Source organism: Eleginops maclovinus, chromosome 12 (genome assembly GCF_036324505.1).
Source record: "Eleginops maclovinus isolate JMC-PN-2008 ecotype Puerto Natales chromosome 12, JC_Emac_rtc_rv5, whole genome shotgun sequence".
Classification (NCBI taxonomy): domain Eukaryota; kingdom Metazoa; phylum Chordata; class Actinopteri; order Perciformes; family Eleginopidae; genus Eleginops; species Eleginops maclovinus.
Window position 1 is genome coordinate 19,816,348 of NC_086360.1, and position 20,449 is coordinate 19,836,796.

Genomic DNA, 20,449 nt, shown 5'->3' on the forward strand with positions numbered 1-20,449 from the left:
TATTAATAAAACGTGCAATAAATAATACATTATTATATATTATACGGTTAAGCTACCAGGTAGTATATATAGTAATTCAACTAAACCGTATCTTTACCTATTTTAACATAAAGTGATGAAAACATTAACGTATCACTCTATATATTATAACACAATCACTTAATATATGATTCTGAAATTCTGCATGAGTACTTTTAGTTTTGGTACATTTTGATCCTAATGCTTTTGCATGAAGGACTTGTACTTGTGCTTGTACAGAGTATATCTACTGCTCCTTTACTTAAGGACAATAAACGAGTACACTTTTTCGACCACTGAGTGCTGTCAGGAGAAGGCTTAAGCTGCCTCTGTTCACTAAAGGCAGTGTGCTCATCTACCCATAATGCTCTCCTGGCTACCTTTGTTTCTGCTGCCAGTCATGGTAATGTGGCATTTGCTACAGGTGGCTCCTATAAGGTCAGAGCACAGTGTGACTGTCACACCCCCTGAGGTCCAAATACCATGTGAGAGGGCACGAAGCACACCCTTAAAATAACCCGGATCCTATCTGACCTTCTCCTACAGGGTTGATTTGTGTCAGAGATTTTGAAGAAAAAAAAATATATATATATTATTTCGCTTTAAAGTGTGAATTGAAAACCTTCCCCTTGTGTGCCTTCATGCAGAGGCTTAATATTTATCAGAATTTCTTCACAAACTCTCTCCCTTGAAACGGTTCTACTGAGTCACTATTTGATCTGATTATCCTGCTCCAGCTGCTGCATGCTCAGGCACAAAAGAATTTATTAAAACCAGCACAGAGAAGTCACGCAGGTTTTTCAGAATGCATTATGGCACAGAGCTGAGTATTTACAAAAGCAGTGACTTCAGGGCTAAAAGCCAGGTGAGGGTCACTTTGGTGGTCTATTGGTTGTTCTGAGTCACAGGTAAATTATGCTTTCATTTATTACAATATAAATGCAACACCAAAAAAATAAAATACTTGTACATACATTTTTGTGTATACATACTCTTTGCAAGACCTTTATAATAATAAGTCCATGCATTGCACATCTTCAGCTATTAAAGTGTCAAACACAAGAATGGCAGAGATTATGTCTTCCACACATGTTTGAAGTATAAATCCAAACAGTTTTAGCTCATTTGTGAAATTTCTCTTTATGGTATAAACTACAGATATCTTGCAGGAAATGTGCATCTAAAAATGTAGATTTCTGGATGTTCCTCAATGTTTTAACACAACATTCAAAATAGAATATAAAACAAATTAAAAAAAGCTTTACTTCATTATCATACCTATAACCATATTTCATTTGCTGTACATTCAATAAAATGTTACCAAATATTTTTACAGCTAAAGATACAACTAATGACATAAGTGGGACGATGTGTACGAATAAGTTGATTCACAGGAGCTCACATTCAGTCACAGTGGTTTCTTCACACACGGTCAAATCCATCATGTCGCTGTTACAGTCATGTTCCCACACCACGTGTTTAACTGCTGCTAGTGAGTGTTCATCTGCAGAGGCCTGGTATTTGGTGATATGTTCAATGATTTAACACCATCTGTGTTGCAGAAGGTCTCCATAACCTTCATGCCCTCCTGCCTAACCAATGTTAGCCGCTCTTGGTCTCAGTACCCGGCTGCCTCTCCCATCTTCCTGGCGTCAGACACGGCGCAGATGCAGCCATCCTTCTTCTCCACAGCATTCACTACGTTATAGAAAATCTTGTCATCGTACTGTTTGTGTCCAAGGGCATTCAGAGCCTTGATTACTTCCTGAAAGTCGAAAAGAAGGGACTCAGACGGAGCTAATATGATGCAACCAAGTACTCAGGTATTCTGCCCAAAGATATTTGTAAAGTTTTTTACTCGTTTTTTTTATAATATTCTTTTTACACAACAATATTTGTTACTTGTTAAGATTTTGCTAATTAAATTGTCAAATGTAAATGTATAAATATATGATGATGCATTGTTAAATGTCCAAATAATCAGCAGTTTATATAGCAAATACAGTTAGACCCATCTTTATTAGCTGCAATATTGAAATACACATGGAAATACACAACATTATTAATTATAGCTTGCTGATATTTTAAGAATTAGACTGAAAAGGGTCATTCTGCAAATAGAGACGTCTGCTTTTCCTTTAAATAGATTGAGTACATTTTGATGGGGCCCTATTATTCTTTTGGGGGTTTCCCTTTTCCTGTAGTGTGTGATATAGTTTTTGGTGCATGTAAATGGTCTGCAAAGGTTTAAAGAGGGATTGTCTCTCCCATACACTCCCCCCCTGCCTGAAACACCTCCATTGGACTCCTTTGTTTACTTTTGTGACATAATGACATCACTATGTAACAATTGAGCTTGTATTCAGTATGACTTTGAATGAAAGTGTGAATTGACTGAAATAAACTAACAGATCTAAAACATAATTAAACTTGAAGTATGTATTACCTGATCGAAGTGGACTTCAAACTTTACTGAATTCATAGCATTGACAAAAAAAACCGGAGCAGCAATCGCCTCCTTGAGGCTCTTCCCAAACCAGAGGTGGTTCATGAGGGCCTAGAAGGAAAAAGCAGAACAATATTTCGCAATATGCCAGATGGGACATTGAGGAGCACAGAATGGATTACAAGCATTGGAAAGACACTCCTGAAGATAGCACTTGCTGTGACAACAGTGAGGGGGCATTAGTATGCAGCCATTCATCTTAATAGCACTTAGTGTGATTCCCCGAACATGTACCGAGGCCATCCCAGTGGTGATCATGCTCCCACCCGTCGATCCAATCACCAGAGTCCTGGACGGAGACTTCAGCACAGCAGGGGCCATGGAGGAAGGAGGCTGCTCCCCTGACAACACAACAAAAGCCTTCACTGACAGGAAACACGCCTTCAATTCAGACTCATCAATGTGAGAGGAACGAGAAGGAAATTATTATAAATGCAATCAGTGTCTCCGAATGATTTGGATCCCGGGTGGACATTGAGGGAGAAGGGCATTTATTTCATTGTTTGCCTTTGTTCAGCAGCTGGCATCAGACAGGATTGAAACTACTCTGTTCAACTGTAGTTTAACTGGGTTGTAGTTTTCATATTACAAAAAAATGATGTGGAACAGGGCTCAGACTTTAACATTAGCATGCTAAACACACAATAACATGCACATTTTCCACATGTATGATGTTTAACATTCATCATCCTAGCGTGTTAGCTTGCAAACCTTTGCTTTCTTAGCACTAAACCGTCTTTTTTTTACTAGTTCCACATTTTGTTAAAACAAAACAAAAACCAAAATACATACAGTATGTATTGGGTGTAATCCTTGCCTGTAAGACATGTTTTCACTGTCACCAAAACAAATGTCTTGCATTACACAATCATTATCTGTTTACCAGTAAAGATTTTATCAGCTCGCCCACAGAAGTCTGACAACTCGTTGTTGAAAATGACTCCAGTCCTCGGAGAGAAGACCTTGGAGCCAAATCTGTGGGGAAAAAACATTGGGAACTTGTTAGACATATGCTCTTCTTACAATTATGGAATCTCTGTGAAGCCAGTGAGAGAAAAAGATTAACTTTGGTTATCATTTTTCCATGTTTTTTAACTGAAAACGGTGGGGGAGAAGTTTTGGCAGTTGAAATTGTCACCAAGATATTTGTAGGTGTTTTTAATAGTACTTTCTGCCAAAAGAGGCTGAAGTGCACCAATACCCAGGAGTAAAGCATTCATGTCTTCTTCCATGTGTTGACATGTCAGTATTGTTACATAAACTTGCTAATATGCAATATGTGTACTTAATGAAATACATCTCATCTGTGGTAACGTAAACTTGACCTTTTACTGATTAAAATCATCATCAAAATGCTTAATAATAATATATTAATATATTTATTAATATATAATAAATGTGTTTTACAGGTAAAATGTAAGATTATCCTGGCATTTGTTGTGTCACTTTATCTAAACCACAGAAATTAAAATCATTTTAATCAGGATAAGAAAATGGTTTGCAAGAATATTTTTTTATTTGCTTATCGGGACTTCTGTAGTAACCAAATGTTTCTTTAATTCTGCTTTTGGACTGAACTGTTTTGAAAATAGAGATTTACTTTTAAATTCCTTTTACAATAACACATAATCTCCTAATTATTCCTAATCCTCTACCTTCAAGCCAACAGTAAGACTCAATAGTTGATTCTCCCTGTAAAGCAGAACGCCTTCAAATACTGACATGTGGTTGATGGTGCTGGTGACAGAAACAGCGGATCCATCCTTTGCTAGCACCGACACATGGGTGGTGCCCATGCTGTCCAGATACGGGGTGATGTTGTAATACTGTGGATCATGAGTCCCGTTGCTGCTGATCAAGCTCCTTATGTGCTTGGCGAAGCTGTCCTCTGTGAATTTCTTGGCTATCTGTAAAAAGTGAGGAGCTTTCAAAAACATGTTCATAACATAAAACAGTTATTTCAGACCTCTGGATTGTATTTCACGCCTTTAGCTGCTTTGCAGGGAGAGCGAGAAAAAAGTAAAGTAATTTTCAAAATGAGTCGGAGCCTGATTTTGAAACATTAAGTACCTGTTTGCACTACTTCTATGTATCCGCCTCTTAAACTCTTCTTTTGTATCAAACATTTTACCTTTTCTTTTACAGAATAAGTATGCTTATGCCATTTGTTGCAACCAAGATGTATGATGGGTTACATACATGTAGACTTAAGCTTAGCCTACAATCATCCAGGTACCTAATGCAGTCGTGACAGTTGTAGTCACATATACAGTTTTTTTACTACAAAAACATAGGATCAACAAATAAAATGTCATGCATTAGTTATAAATGAAACCTTTTAACAGTAAATGGAGAATTTAAAATCATTTCCACCTCCACCAAATATTCTATAAAACAATAACATTTGTATTTGAAGAATGTTTACCAAACAATACTTTTGAACTTCTTCTAAAGCAAACGATCTAAATACTTCTTCCATCTCTGGGTATAAACCATGAGAGACTTTTTAATTGTATTTTTAAATAACTTACTTCTTCTGAGCTGAACGCTGGATCACGGATGTGTTTCTTTAATACATTGGCAAACTTAAAAGCTTCAACAATGCGATGATACGCCAGTGTCTTTTCTTCCTTTTGTTCCAAAGTTGCAGGAGTCAAGTTGTATTCTGTAAATAAAATAAGTGATTAAGGTTTCCCACAGAGTATTCAACTAATAAAGACATCTGGTATCTAGATGATTTGGCATTTAACAATCTCATTCATGCAGTCATTTAGGTAAGACAATGTCTTATGTAACAACCAATGAAAGCATTCATTTCTCTTCTCAGCAAATGAACTAAGAAGCGTTTTTAGGTAATTTCAAAGTGGGGATGCACAGCAACTCTGCAGTGCGTGTGCAGGAGGAACCTTTCATGATGTTCAGGATGAGGCTGAGGATAATTCCTCCTGCAGGGGGCGGGGGGAAGTACATCTGGTACTCTCCCAAAGTAATCTCGTACGCATCCGTCACTGTAGCTTTATACGATGCCAAGTCCTGCGCCGTGAGTGTTCCTCCTGAGCAAAACACAGAAAGAAATAGTCGTGCTCAGCAGAACGGACTGAAAATGCATCTCAGCTCCACATAGTTAAGACTTGTAATGGATACAGCAGATAAAACTGGAGAATTTGAGGGATCTCTGCAGTGGTTAACAGTCCCATTCATTTGTAACTAGATCACTTCGAGGAAAGTTGTTGAAAAATGATGATGAAATCTGTGTAACAATACCTGCCTCCTGTATGTCACGGATTAAATCCTCTGCTATTTTTCCGTTGTAGAAGGCGTCTGCTCCCTCGTTTGCAATCGTCTCTAGAGTGTCAGCCAGTTTCTCAAACTTCACTATATCACCAGCCTTCAGCAAGTTCCCATTCTTATCTGAGAACAACTTTCTGGCAAATACAAGGAGAGAAAACACAATCTAAATACAAATCTTTTTGCGTATCATATTTGTGGGTCATTTTGAGGGAGTGTTTTTGTACCTTAGTGGCTCTGTGTTGTTGGTATTAATGTGGGGGATGTATCGAGCTTGGATCACAGGAATAGGAAAACCTTCTCTGGCCAGCTTGATGGTTGGCTGGAATAGAGAGGCCCATGGCAACTTCCCATAAAGCTTGTGTGCCTGCTCATAACCCCGAATTTCCCCTGGGACCCCGATCCATGAGCTACCTGTGTGGATGGAAAGATAAATAGTTACAGATTTTATAAAGTTCAGAACATTTTTTTTTATTCATGTAATTTACTTGTGTATAGCATTCCCTCACTCTTTGGTTCCCTTTTCCTCATTGATTTTAGCTAAACTGATTGGCAGGTTAGTCAGATCCCCTACAGGGTATGGAGACTGGCTCCTCATTAACAATTGAGAGCATTTACTCTCTCGGCCAGTCATAGTGTGGAGACGCCCTTTCTCTAGGGCTTAAGGGAAGAGGGGAAATACACACCCACTATTCTGATTCATCGACTTAATGCACATCTCATTTCAGCAGATATTATCTGTCAGAAAACTCTGGTTTCCCTTTTGACACTTCCTTGTTGTCAACTGATTTTTCACAGGGCAACCTCACACTATTAGGATACATTTGTTTATCAATAGAATTCAATTGGATTACATTTTTATATTATTAAAGATATTAAAGGCAAAGAAGTACTTCTCAGGCTTCTTCCCAATAAGCCGTAATATGTCCCCACACTATTTACTACTCATTTTATGCCACTTACGACTTCTAGTCTCACACATTTTTTTTTAAAGTATTATGAATTGAAATAAAAAAGTAACTATGAATGTTACAGATTCATGTTTTATATTAGATATAAAAATATCATAAGCCCATAAAAGACAATAGATTTAAAGTGGACTCCAACCCTATAGATTACAAAATAGCTGAGAATAGTTGCGGTAGTGTTTTAGTCTTTCCACAAAACTCCTCATATGGCTCAATTTTAAAACCTGTTCAAGCCTGAAAGATCATTAAAATCTCATGTATTTCACAATAAATGTTATATTTATAGCGTATTTTCATGTTTTCTATTCTATCTTTATCTTTCTTTAACTTTATTTTTGTATAAATTTAAAAATAGTACATTTATTGGTCATTAAAGCTGATTACGTTATTTAATGAAGTTAATAATCTAATAACTCTTTCCTCCGTATAGGTATCTAACAAAAGCAATCAAATACTCATTTTAAATTACCAACAGAAATGTATTTGTGGACTCTCTTCCATATTTTTTTTCTTTTTACATTTTAAATTGTTTTTGATTTTACATCTTATTTCACCGAACAAATTGTTTTTCTTTCTGTGATATTGTTTTCAGTAAATCAGTTACAGAAGTCTTTCAGGTTTACTTAAATAGCCTCACAGGTTGGATGTCGCAACAAGATTAACAGCTAGCTTGAGACTCCTGTTCCACTGTGTGTGGTCCTGGCTGCTCAGTACCTATGAGGGGACTGTTGGCCCCCTGTGTATATACAATCACAGTATACTGTTTGGGAAGCAAGCATGACAAAGAAGAAACAAAGATGCATGTCCAATAAAGGTCTGACAGCAATTCAGTCCTAAACCTGACACAAATCTTTCACCTTAAAGTCCTTATTTGGTAAATGCTTTTCTCCAGATGTGAACCATTATTCGGCAGAAATAATAAGTATTATTCATGGTTCCTCTAGCATGATAATGCAAAAGCCTGGTGAACAAATACCTGGAACAACAGCCAGAGCAAGAAAAACAGGGAATTCTCCTAATGCAAGATCCAGGAATAGAAAACCACAAATGGCATGTAACAGGATGTGGCAGACAATTGAGTATTTCTATTTCCTGCTACTCTATATTTCTACTCTACTATATTTACCTGACAGCTTTAGTTACAAAGTTTCAGAATCAGATTAAAAATGCAAAATATAATCAACTAGTTATTAATCATGTATTATTATAAGATACAATTGAACTTCCACAATTCACAAACCACACTGCAGTGTATAAATCTGCAATATAAAAGTGAAAAACAAAAAAAATGTTAAAATAAAACAGGCTAATACATCTTATACCGAAATGGGCTGTTGTGCAGAATGAGTACACTAAGTTTAGTTTAATTACATTCTGATGGCAATACTTTTATACTACTAATACTTAATGCATAACTTCTACTTATAATAGAGTATTTTTAAAAAGTTGTATTACTACTTTACTTTGTCTAAGCCATAGCAGTACCTGAAATCATCTGGAAGGTCTTGGGACATGTCTCCAGCAGGTCAGGTTTAAACTTCCCCGGGACAGTTTCTCTGGAGTTGATGATTTTCACTTTGCCTTTAAAAAGAAAAGAGGAGATATTATCAATAAACATTCCCCAGATTAGGAAACTCAATAGTCTGCTCTATGAATGAATGAGGCTGTTACCAGAGCTGTCCATCACTGTGAATATTGACCCCCCTCCGATTCCCATGCTCTGCGGGTTAATGACGGAGGTGCACAGCAGCGCAGCAATGGCGCCATCTACCGCGGATCCCCCTTTCTGAAGCATGTCCCTGAAAGACGCATCACAAGTTATGCCAATGAATTTCGTTTTTGCTACATGTTGTACCTGTTGTCGCGTCACTATGTCATAATTAGTATTACGGGATGAATACAAAATGTAGATTTGCCCGTAATATAGACAGTGTTTGTGTTGTATATGAATTCTTGAGCTCTTCATAATAACTTTATTTTATATATAACAGAAGTGTAAAATGCCACTTACCTTGCAATTTTTGAACACGTTGCTGAGTCTGCCGCTACTGCAGCGGTGGAGAAAGTATCATCTGGACATTTGTGCCTCGCCAGTACAGTGATAACACAAACAATAATAGCCACCACGCACAGCATCACCAATACACAGCAAGTGTACACCCTCGCTTTTGACCTCGCCATGGCTGATGTGATCCAGTACATTCGCGGGGAGCATTAACGTCTAATTTCACCTTGACAGGTTAGCCTGTCTCCTCTGTAATGTTACAACTTGTTGTTTCCAAATTTGGAGTCTAGTTGGCCCCATCTGAAGGGGGTGTTCACTTGTCCTGGCTCCACCCTCCCCCCGCCTGCAGCCCTGAGGAGTTTTCACTTAATACTCTGACAATATCTGTTATGGCCTTCGTACCATTGGGTGACGTATGTAGCAGGCTTTAGGTGTAATAGGCCTACTGATAGAAACTCAAAAGGCAAAAATAAAGCAAATGAAAACCAAAAGATAACCCCAGACTTTACATTCAGTGGTTAGCAGTAACCACGAAGCGAATAATAAGTACATTCTCAAATACTTGTTTTTTACCCCACTTATCATTTTAAAGCTCAAGTTATTTGGATTTATTTATGTTCTATCAATAATGTAATGTAAATAGATTACCCTATATTATTCTAAATTAATCCACTCATTTATAAAGTCATTCAAATCCCCTTCCTTTTATTAGAGATGTGTCTCTTGACTATTTGTGTTGTTTGAGTGTCAGGATGGATCCCTTGTCTTTTTATTTGCAAACCAAATCTACCTACGGGTATAAATAAATAACCTGAGCCTGAACCTGAACCTTTGCCAGCTACATGTGACGAACAAATTAATGCATCACTATTTTAAATTATATAATATAATATAATACATCGGTATGCTATAGTATTTTTACTCACAAGCGGGTAGTTCTACACTGTAGTATTAACACTTTTACTCAAGTCAAATCTTAATACTTTTGTTTACTATTGCAAAAAAAGCTTTTAAATGTGTGAATTTACTATAATTGGAGAAAACAGGCAGTGAAAAAAGCTGGTGTAATTACGTTGTTTCCATGGTTCGGATTTTTGAAATGATTATTTTTAATCAGCAAAGTATCTGATAAACCAATGAGACAAGCTTTTGGAACAACTGCAGCAACAGGTTTAAATGTTATGATAAACTGTTACCTTGCTAAATAAACGCAAAGCAGCTGGAATTCAGGACCAGTCTGGGCCTGTCAGACTGAAAATAAGCATAACAACACTGCTATAGTAACGTTGTGCTGCTTTACTTATTCTATGAGTATTGTTGTTCCAGGTAAAGAAAGTCCCACTTACGTGATCTGGACTCTGCAGTTACATTTTTTGGAAAATATTTCCATGATGCCATATAATGTTTGATACACCTTACCTGTCAAAGTACTGATCTGTGATTACTGTGAACAAAACCCAGGCACGTTGCAATGCATCTTGGGAAATGCTGTCTGCAGTTAAATCAAACAGTAGTCTATGGGCGAGCCATGAGGCATGAGGCGGAAGAGGGGGGCTCTCAATTAAGTCAAGTCAAAGAGCAATACCGGAAATAGGGCAATTGTGCCTTCAAAGGAAAAGTAATTGACCAAGGTATATTTTGGAAAACATAATCACTAGTCTTTTAGCAGGGCTGCCAATATTGGTGATTCTCATTGGCATTAACAATTCTAGGTGTTTTTTGTTAAAAAAATATATTTTTTAAACATTCGGTGTTTTAGCTACAAGTTGTTGCACAATAGCCTCAGCATTGGCATTAGACGGGGTGCGCACATTCAGGAATGTTGAGGGTCTGTCTACCCAGCAACTCATATGCATGCATCTGAAAGGTGTCTAATATGGTAATTTGATAGCTAGATCAACTTTAATTACATTTTGTTAATTGTTGTGTTTAATTCGTGTATGTATGCTTCTGTGTAATGTACATTGAGTGCAATAATAACCAGAGTTAAATTCCCAAAGGAGGTGATCTCAATCTGCCGTTACTGCTGAAGCTTGCACTGGAAAATATTGGCACATTTGTAAAATAATGAGACCAGCTTATGTTGCACAGAACTTTATTGGATGGTTTCATCAGCAGGCACTGTTCTTTTTAATCAAAGTTGTGCCAGGTGGCAAGTGTGAGTAAACAAAACAGTCTTAAATACAGTTTCTCAGCGTTGTTATGTATTAAGGTAGCCTACAGATATATTTAACATCAACATGTACTACACTTTACCTTGCTCTCCTGTTTCCAACTCCCGAGGTCCGCAGTTAAAAGATTCCCCAGGGAAACAACACTTTTTCATCTTATTGGAGGGTCCACAGAGTAGAGTGAAGTAGGGTGTGGTGAATTTATGTCATTTTTCCATGTTCTAACTTAAATAATCTATTCATTACATAATAACAATGTTGATGTAATGTTTATTATTGTTTGACTTTGTTTCAGTGTTCTACGTTAACAGATCTGACTCTAGCGCCCCTGTTTTTAGTAGCACCTAAGGTTGGGGCCTATAAAAGATTACTTTTTGTGCCTTTGTTTGGTGGTAGTGCTGGCAAGGGAGCACACATGTATATTAACATTTTAAATAAATGCGGTATCTCCTGGCTCCAACACATGACATGCCTGGCCAGTGATGCTTACTCTAATAATACATTTCGTAATGTGATTAATAACTAAGCAATGACTAGGCGAGTGTATAAACCTGCACTTTCCTCGGCAAACAAGGTACAAATTGAATTATGGGCTGAGTTTTATTTTGAAAGGCTTGACCGGAAATACCGTTGCGTATTCATCTGTGTACTTGTCGCTGGGTGGCTTCCGCTGGTGGAGCTTCAGTATTTACAACATTTGTCTGAAGCCTTCGCGACGCTGCTGTCCATCACAGACAGACAGACAGGGAGTCAACCCGTGGGTGAGACAGCTTTTTTATTTTCCCTCTGCTACACCATGGCTGTTGCTTCCAGTTCGGACTTCTTTTGTGCATTTTGGAGATATATTTCCCACAATGTTGGCGAGTGAAATCCGTCTACCTTGTGTACTGCAGTGGTGCGCAGCTTCGCCTGGAGAAACACCTGTACGCCTCTTCTCTCCACTGGCCCCACAGCCATGAATGTTGAATAGGTATGGATGTAAGAAACCTGTGCACGAATCAAAGAAAAAAATCCCATCTCTAGACAATGTGGTTAGGCTACTGTGTTGCGCTTGTTTTCCACGGCTTATTGAACGATACAGCCCATCAATGTGTTGGTCATCACTTTGTGTGGCATCTTGGCCCTGGTGGTGAGATTGCATGGATACAGTGGAGGAATAAGGCAGGGTGTGTGTGTGTGTGTGTGTGTGTGTGTGTGTGTGTGTGTGTGTGTGTGTGTGTGTGTGTGTGTGTGTGTGTGTGTGTGTGTGTGTGTGTGTGTGTGTGTGTGTGTGTGTGTGTGTGTGTGTGTGTGTGTGTGTTAGATGATTCATGGTTGGGTTGGATTGTCAGTCTACCCTAAAAGCATCGGGGGATGTGGGGGCGTCTTGGTGCTGTCAGACAGGATGTAGGGGAGGATCTATTGGAGTAGGATTACCCGACCATTTTTGGAGAGAGAGCATCGTGGAGTTCTGATCACAGTTGACGCATTGCACTCCTCGCGTTTGGGCTGCTGTTCCATTATCATTATATAATCATGTAATTCAGTCGTTTAAAAACATAGGTTTAACCAGAGCCCACTTGCTTTCTGCCTCCGGAGATCCATTTATGCAGCTCCTGCTGAGCAACCTATGAATGCCAATTATACTGTACATGTGGGTGGGTTTTAACACTGTTTAAGTTTACATAATTCACTGTGTAGTGCAGGCTTCTGTATGCGTGGTGCACTAAAATATAAAAGGGAGATTTCTGTGTTAAATTCAGCAATGTGCCAATGACTCATGGTTTTTTTATATAGTGCAGTACAGGAGTGTGTGAATTCCAAATTGTGCGCAAAGTGTGTGTGTGTGTGTGTGTGTGTGTGTGTGTGTGTGTGTGTGTGTGTGTGTGTGTGTGTGTGTGTGTGTGTGTGTGTGTGTGTGTGTGTGTGTGTGTGGGGGGGGGTGCAGTCATTTTGAAGTCCACAGTGTGTGGGTGAGTTTCAGCAGGTGTGCTGCATACAGGATGCTCAAACTCTGAGAAGGAAGACACAAAGCCGATCGTTATGATCGCTCATTCTTCATGCCAACTCATTAACAGTTAATAGAATCAATCATATCAATTGCAGCATCCATCCCATTGCCACTTAAAGTATCCTCCTTTCTCTCATCACCCCTCTTTCTCTGCCTCTGTCTTTTGTTTTTCAGGCAACAGATTACCCCTAAGGCGCGGCGTCTGTCTGCATTTATCTAAGAGAACGAAGCAGAGAGGGAGCAGCACAAATACCGCACAGCCAGACATCATGCAAGGCGAAACCTTCCCTCGCTGCAGAGTGCTGAAATGTTAGGACTGAAGAGCAAGAGTGTCAGATCGAATCAGCAGACTGTTTACCGTAGGGGGAGCAATAAGAGCTGCTTGACACTATACTCACTAACGCCCTGTGTGTGGTTTAATGCCCCTTTCAATCACAATCAAGAAAAGACGCGTTAACTGATCTTTCATCAGCAGTTTTTTCAGCCAACGTCAGATTCAGCAATCTGAGCCGAGATGGAGTGGTCACTGGAGAACGTGAGGGAGATGGTGGCTGGAGGCATGCAGTCCATAAGGGAGTGTGAGATCTGTGCTTTTGCCATAGCCATGTGTGTTCTGCTGCTGTTTATGTGGTACTGTTACAGGGTAGGCCGGGAGCACGGCTCCAGCCCTCTGCGTGGGAGGTATCTGTCTGGGCCCAGTCGGATCGGAGGAGTGGTGGGGGGCTTCATGAGTTCAGACTGTCGCAACAGGGGCAAAGGGAAGCAGGGGTCAATGTTAGAGGAACAGAACGGCTTCGCTTTCTGCCAGTCATCAGAGTGCTTTCGATGCACCAGCGCTGGAGAGAGTCTGAACCAGAAGCTCTATCATAGCCTGCAGGACTACGCCAAACGCTATACCTGGTCAGGAATGGGCAGGGTGCACAAAGGAGTCCGTGATCAAGGCCGATACCTAAACAGCAGACCCACCATCCAGCGGCCAGAGGTCTTCTTCCTCCCAGACCTGCCCTCAGCCCCGTTCTTCTCCAGAGAAGTGCAGAGACATGACGTGGAGCTGCTGGAGCAGAGCTTCCCCGCCCTCATGGCCGAGTTTGAGAGCATCTACCACCAACCCCCGGCCCGCAGCGGCTCCTCCCTGCCACCAGGGTGGAAATCCAACAACACCCCGCGTGGGCAGTGGTGGACCTACTACCTGGTCAACCAAGGCACCCCCCTGGTTCTCAACGTGAGGAGGTGTCCGCGGGCCTGGAGGGTGCTGGGCCAGCTGCGCACCTTCATCGCCAACAACGTGTTTGGAAACGCCTGCTTCTCCGTGCTGACTCCTGGAGCGCTGATCACTGAGCATTACGGTCCAACAAACGTCCGGCTGCGCTGCCACCTGGGTGAGAGAGTTAGCGGTTTACTCGTTCAACCATGTGATGTGAGGGCCTCTTTAACTACAGAGGAGGGGTGACCCAGCTGTTGTACTGTTAAGGCTGGGCATGTGGATCCTCTTGGGTCATAAAGGCAGAAATTTAGTAGCTAATGTGATGATTTTTATCATTTCTACTGCATCTGAGCTTTGATTCTATTTACAACTTTGCACCCTGAGATAGCCTATACATAGTGATGCTTATTCTTAAAGAAAGAGACTTGGTAGGATGATTTAAAAAAGCAATTATACAGGACAATCTCAGCAAAGAGCATTTTTCGTGATGTAAGTCACCCGGGAGATTTGTTAACAAGACCAAATTAGTTGTTGAGGATTAAGCAAGTCTTTAAAAGTCTTCAGTTCAATGTTAAAAAAGTGTCAAATTGTTTAAATTCAATGTTTTTGGTTTAAAGTTTTTGCTATACTGTTATCTTAACTTTCAACATTTATTACATTGTTGCTTGTCTGACAACAGAACCCCAATTGAAATTAAGGTTTTTCACCCCGATCAGATTTGAATCTAACACATCAATAAAGCGTGTCGCTACCCCCAAGCTCAACTACCAACCTCTTCAGATCTAGATTTCAGATATATCTACATTGAAACTTACATTGCTCTTATATGTTGCTATTGTATTGATTGAATGTCAAAACATGAATGTGTGTGAAGTAATAATAGGACTTATTCATATTCATTCCAATTTTCCCTAAACCTCTGCCAGTATGACAGCCAAATACAAGTAGGTGTTGAATTACATTTATATGGTCTTAAAAAGGTCTTAAATGTAACTCATTGAAATCTGGAGAAACTCGTTTTGCTGTCCCATAATGACACGTGGATGGACCTATTATTTTTTCTCTGGCAGGTCTCAGAGTGCCCCCCTCTTGCGAGCTGGTGGTTGGTGGAGAGCCACAGTGCTGGTCTGAGGGCAGCTGTCTGCTTTTCGATGACTCCTTCCTCCACAGGGCCTTCCACGAGGGTAAGAAAGGATTCAAACTGAATATTTTATTGCGCCTTTTTTATTCACTTCTTCAAAAAAGGATTGACCTAAAAATGGTATAATCCGATACCAGCAAAGTGAATTGAGGGCCTTTTTATATGAGATTGACAGGGTTTTATATCGAAGATCATGACAAAATGATTTGTTTGTGTGAGCAGGAGGTGCAGAGGATGGCCCCCGGGTCGTCTTCATGGTGGACCTCTGGCACCCTAATGTGGCCGCTGCTGAGAGACAAGCCTTGGACTACATTTTTACTCCAGGTCGCTTAGAGGACAAAGAAGGGAAATAGGTGTGAGTGAGAAACCATGTCTGACCGAGAGACAGATGGTGTTTTAGGGAGGTGTCTGTAGGATTGGGGAGCCACTCTTTTTCTGCCTCCAGACCAGCTCTCACATCCACTGTGTACATATTCTCTGTCTCCTATCTCATAACTCTTTTAGCAGATGACCAAACATTGGGCCTCCTTTATCATTCATGTTTTTGCCTGTATAATAAAAGGCAACCACAGATTTTTTCAAAATTTAGCAGGAGCACGATTGTTCATGCAGCCATCTAAATAACGTGGCAGGGACATTTTGCATCGTTGAATGTTAATGCATTTGTATATAGATGAATGCTGTGAAAGAACGGTCAATAAAAGCTTTTCTGTTCCATATTTTACCCATATAAGATTATTTGGACATCTCATATTAGTTTAAATTCTGCTTGAAACAGTTCAACAGTAGAGAGCAAAGTACATTACAGATTTGATTAATGGCTCAAAGCAAGCCAAACAATATCTGTCACCATCTTGCTTTTCTGCTTTACAGTATGTATGGAGCCATGAGGCAAAATATTAATTTAGCTCTACATGAACTGAAGTCATTGGGGTAGCATTTCTGGGTCCAGAGATATCCCAGCTTGTGTCTCCAATATTGGTGGTATTACTTTGCACTTAACATCTAACACTGATTGCTTTACACTTACTGTTACACCTATATCTTTGCAAGGGCTAAAAATCTGATCGTTAGACTTTTTATAACTCAACACATCCGGTCACACTTCAGATGCATTATTTTATTCAAACAAAAACGATTGTCAGTGATGTTACACATTTTTCATTACTGGTACACACTTCTTTTTTTTACTGTTTTCATGACGAGAGGGTAATTCTCTTGGTAGTAAAATAGTGACATCTTCAGTGATTGTAGTGCCTATGTTCATTGCTGGATGACTTAAAGCCTCCTGTTCAAACTATTGTCATAAACACGTTAAGCCATATCACAGAAATGTGTAGCTTTCCTAAAACTGATTAATGGTAAAATAAACAAATGCAGTGTCCTTCTGCAAGTGTCCGTTTAGTCACTTTCATGATGCATAATTGGGGCTTCTTAACTGTCAACTGTTAATACCTAAACTAAAGAAATGCTGGACGTGCTTTATCATTAGGGTTAATTTAATTTGTCCTATTCATATGTGCTTTGATAGATATTTGATAACTGAGGTCCAATGTTGATGATGTCATGAATGTTTACAGACGCAGCTAATGTCTTGGTCCGGACTCCTGCCGATGTGGTAGTTTATGGTTTATTGTGCTCCCCTTGGAAAAAATCAATCCTGCTTTCAAAAGACTCGGTTAGAAAAGCACATTTTTAGGTCAAATTGTGTGAGTCGGCCTGTGCTTGATAAGAAGCGTTTTTGGTAAATTTACTAAACTCTTGTAATTTGGTTGTATTTGATATCAGGTTTGTATTTCTGTAAATAGGGTTGAGGTAAAAAAAAAAAAAGCGGTTTGAGATGATTGTCTTCAATGCTATAACTATTGTGTTGTCTTGATTTACAGCTACAGTGAATGCATTTCATTCTCTGTTCTCATAGAGCCAGCCATTAAGTAATTTTGAATACATTTGTATATTCTGTAAAATGTTTATGAAGTACTATCTCTGTTGTTCTGTGAAGTATTTTTTTTTATTTATTAACTTCTCTACATTTGCAGGAGTTTAGCGCCATAATTAAAGCCACAATCCTTAATTCTTCAACAGCACTTCATGAATATATGTGCACTAAAGTTAGAGAAAATTAATCTTCAGCTTTACAGGTCCATCGCAATTCAAGATACCCATCTATTAAAATGTAATGTTTACAAAGTGATTTACAAGCTGTTTACACGACGCCGACACTCACATTGAGCTGTCCATAATTAGGTTTAAAATCAACAGTGCTGTCAATCCTCTTAAGAGTATGAAAACTGTCATTCCCAAAGCATTTGCTTTACATATACAGTGTATGATGGGGCAGCCATTTTGTTTACATTAGAATTAAGAAGTTGTCCTCTAACACATTCTTGTGTAGTTTTTGAACAGTATTTCTGTACATTTAATAAATGGTTGAGTCTCTTATTTAACCAGCTGTTGTCCGATGTGTCGCTTTCACACAGACTTCTTTTGAGCAGAGAAGTCACATGGTTTGAAATCAAGACACAAATTTTGACTGAATCAAGAAAGACTTGAAACTCTACCAATGACATTAATGACTGGTATCTTCACTTGAGCCTTTTTACTTAAAGTACTTAAAACCTTAACCTCAAACCCAAAGACTCAATTGTTTGTTATATACTGTATGTATGCCATGAGTCGATTAACTTACTTTAATTTCCTAAATCTCACTTTTAATCCCCAGCAAGTCAACACTTCATTCCTTAAATCCACATTTACATCATCCAATCAAGTTGTAGGAGAGAAAAACTAACCCTACGTTACTGAGCTCCATTTGGAAAAGGCGTTTACCAAAAATAACTTTTTGAGAAAACTTCATGCTAGTCTCCAAAAAACAAACTACGAATTCCTTCAAACTTCCTCAACTGTAGGATTTGGGACTGGACTTAGCTCCTATTGGTGTTGACATAAGAGTTTGACGTCTTGATTAGTGTCTTAAAAAACTAAAGCTTTTTTGGGATTTACAGAACAATGATTCGGTCCCAGCTCTGCTCCCATTGCATGCATGTTCTGTGTTCCTTTCTGGTGAATCAACCATTTCATTAATTAAAATAACTGCTGCTACACTAAATCTGAAATACTGATTACAATACACTACAGGGCCAATGTTAGAAAATACCGTCTTCTGCAGGATTGCAACTCTGGTAGTGATGAGACGCCTGATATAAAACCAGGGGACAAAATCGATTGTTGTGTCTTGTTCCACTCAGACGCAGTTTTAAATAGTTGGCACAGGGAGGCGTAGGCATGCAATGATGTTGTTGCTCTGTTTTCCACAGCAATTGTTTCTCGTCAGTCTCCCTCTGGAGAATATGAAGCCAGAAGCATTCAAATGCTGAGGCACTTTTACATGATGGGAAGGATAGGTCACAACAACATGGGAAAACATTTTAACAAATGGATATCACGATGAACAACTCTCCGGTTGAATACTTACATAAAATGAATATTCAGTTGTGGAATACTAGTTTTTCTGAAAAGATATATTAAATATACACATGAAACATTATCTAATAAAATGACTAAACACATTCATGGAATTAGGACTGTACATTGCATGTAACAGTCAAAGTTTTTTAACAGAGGGGAGTTGTTCCATGCTTTTAGGGATAAAATGTTATATAAACAAGGTTACCCATTGGACAAATCGCTCCGATAGTATGAAAATAACACATTATGAGAAAAGATGCATACATTTTGCTATACACAACAGGTTAAAGAAAAAATAACAAGAATATTTACTGTGACAATTCATTTTTCTGAAAGATGAGACATGCACATTAGGCAATATGTAATGCTAACTGTCCTGTACAGACTAAAATAGACACTAATTTGATATTTTGGATATTTTTCTTTCGACTAGTCTTAAAGAACACATGTTATAGAAGCAAAATAACCCAACCTCTCAAAAAAAAAAAATTTTTCTAGTGTCTCTACATAAATATAGTCCCTCCATCACGCATACATTTTGGTTTTATGGGTTCATAAAGAATGCATAGGGTTAATATTAGGCCTTATCTGCTTGTACTGCAAAGGATTCTGAACACAAGTCCTCATCCTTCACTGGGAAAATATTTGCCTCTGCTCATTTGAGTTTAAAGATGTTCAAGTGTTGCACCATCTGTAGGCCTGTAATGTCGGTGGATAGAGGCACATGCTGATTTGAGGTTGATGCCAATAATAGAAAGCCCTTACTGCTCATATTTATAAAGTGCATGTTTTATGGGAACATTATTGAATAAGGTAATAGTCGTTATTGTTACAATACTGTTCAGGATATTAAACACAGCAGCAGTATAAGTGAAGCTCTAAGTGTGTTTGAGAGAGACTGTAGCATTGCGAGAGGCAATAACAATATATAGCGCATACAAGTATAGTATGCTCAATGGTTATCCTTTGAGCTATGAGCACTGACATTTCTGCATTTTCTCATAGACTTCTGTATAATCGGACTTCTTTTTGCAACCAGATGTGTCGCCCCCTCCTGGCCATAAGAAAGCATAAAGATTCAATGCACTAGACCAGGAGGTTGCCAGGCACAATCTTGAGGCTCTGTAATACAGGGATGCCCTGTTTCAACAATATAATCCTTAAATAATGCATACCTTTGAACGCATTTGTATTAAAGCATATGATCTGAAGTGCATACCTGCATTACTAATTTCTGTGTAATGGTTGGTATGTAGGGATGGGGACCCATGGTTAATGTTTGCACTGAGGCCCCAGAGCAGGTTAATCTGGCTCTGGATAGACACAATATATGGTTTAAATTGAATGTTGTCCACTGGGAGTTAAAAGCATCATTCACATTGTTCTGCCATATCCTTAACACAATATCATCAATGGCAACAAAAAAGAAAAAGAGTGTATATTGTATTGTTAAGGATATTTTTTCCACACCCAGAATGATCTGTGTTGAATTTTGCATAATGTTGATCACCCCTATAGCAACAATACATGTGTGTTCTTTGGTTTAATGTATGGTTGGTCTGCCTTTGTCATGGGAAAGTTAGCTCACCTCTTATGGTATATCTCACTAAACGTCCACACCCACGTCATTGCCAGGATTCCAGGGACCAGCGTTCACATCAATGAAAGGGTGACGCGCTGCAGCGACGTG

The 20,449-nt window shown here is 39.0% G+C and overlaps 2 protein-coding genes across 4 annotated transcripts; one reads left to right on the forward strand and one right to left on the reverse strand.

Annotated features, from left to right (window-relative positions):
- Positions 1–927: 927 nt before the first annotated feature.
- ggt5a (gamma-glutamyltransferase 5a) lies at positions 928–10,262 on the reverse strand. Its single transcript, XM_063897711.1, has 12 exons — positions 8,792–10,262; positions 8,452–8,579; positions 8,266–8,361; positions 6,040–6,226; positions 5,789–5,949; positions 5,431–5,577; positions 5,056–5,189; positions 4,247–4,431; positions 3,408–3,499; positions 2,759–2,865; positions 2,465–2,575; positions 928–1,783 (listed from the first exon to the last, which is right to left on the reverse strand). Exons 1-12 carry the CDS (start codon positions 8,980–8,982, stop codon positions 1,637–1,639), a joined length of 1,686 nt encoding a protein of 561 aa, XP_063753781.1. The 5' UTR covers positions 8,983–10,262; the 3' UTR covers positions 928–1,636.
- Positions 10,263–11,617: 1,355 nt separating this feature from the next.
- On the forward strand, positions 11,618–17,738 carry asphd2 (aspartate beta-hydroxylase domain containing 2). 3 transcript variants are annotated; one of them, XM_063898164.1, is made up of 5 exons: positions 11,618–11,717; positions 11,850–11,926; positions 13,121–14,325; positions 15,221–15,334; positions 15,514–17,738. In XM_063898164.1, the coding sequence occupies exons 3-5, from the start codon at positions 13,461–13,463 to the stop codon at positions 15,642–15,644; spliced, it is 1,110 nt and encodes a 369-aa protein (XP_063754234.1). In that variant the 5' UTR covers positions 11,618–11,717; positions 11,850–11,926; positions 13,121–13,460; the 3' UTR covers positions 15,645–17,738. The 3 variants fall into 3 exon arrangements, with proteins under 3 accessions (XP_063754234.1, XP_063754235.1, XP_063754233.1); XM_063898165.1 differs by lacking the exon at positions 11,850–11,926 and having other exon boundaries at positions 11,641–11,717; XM_063898163.1 differs by having other exon boundaries at positions 11,642–11,926.
- Positions 17,739–20,449: the final 2,711 nt, after the last annotated feature.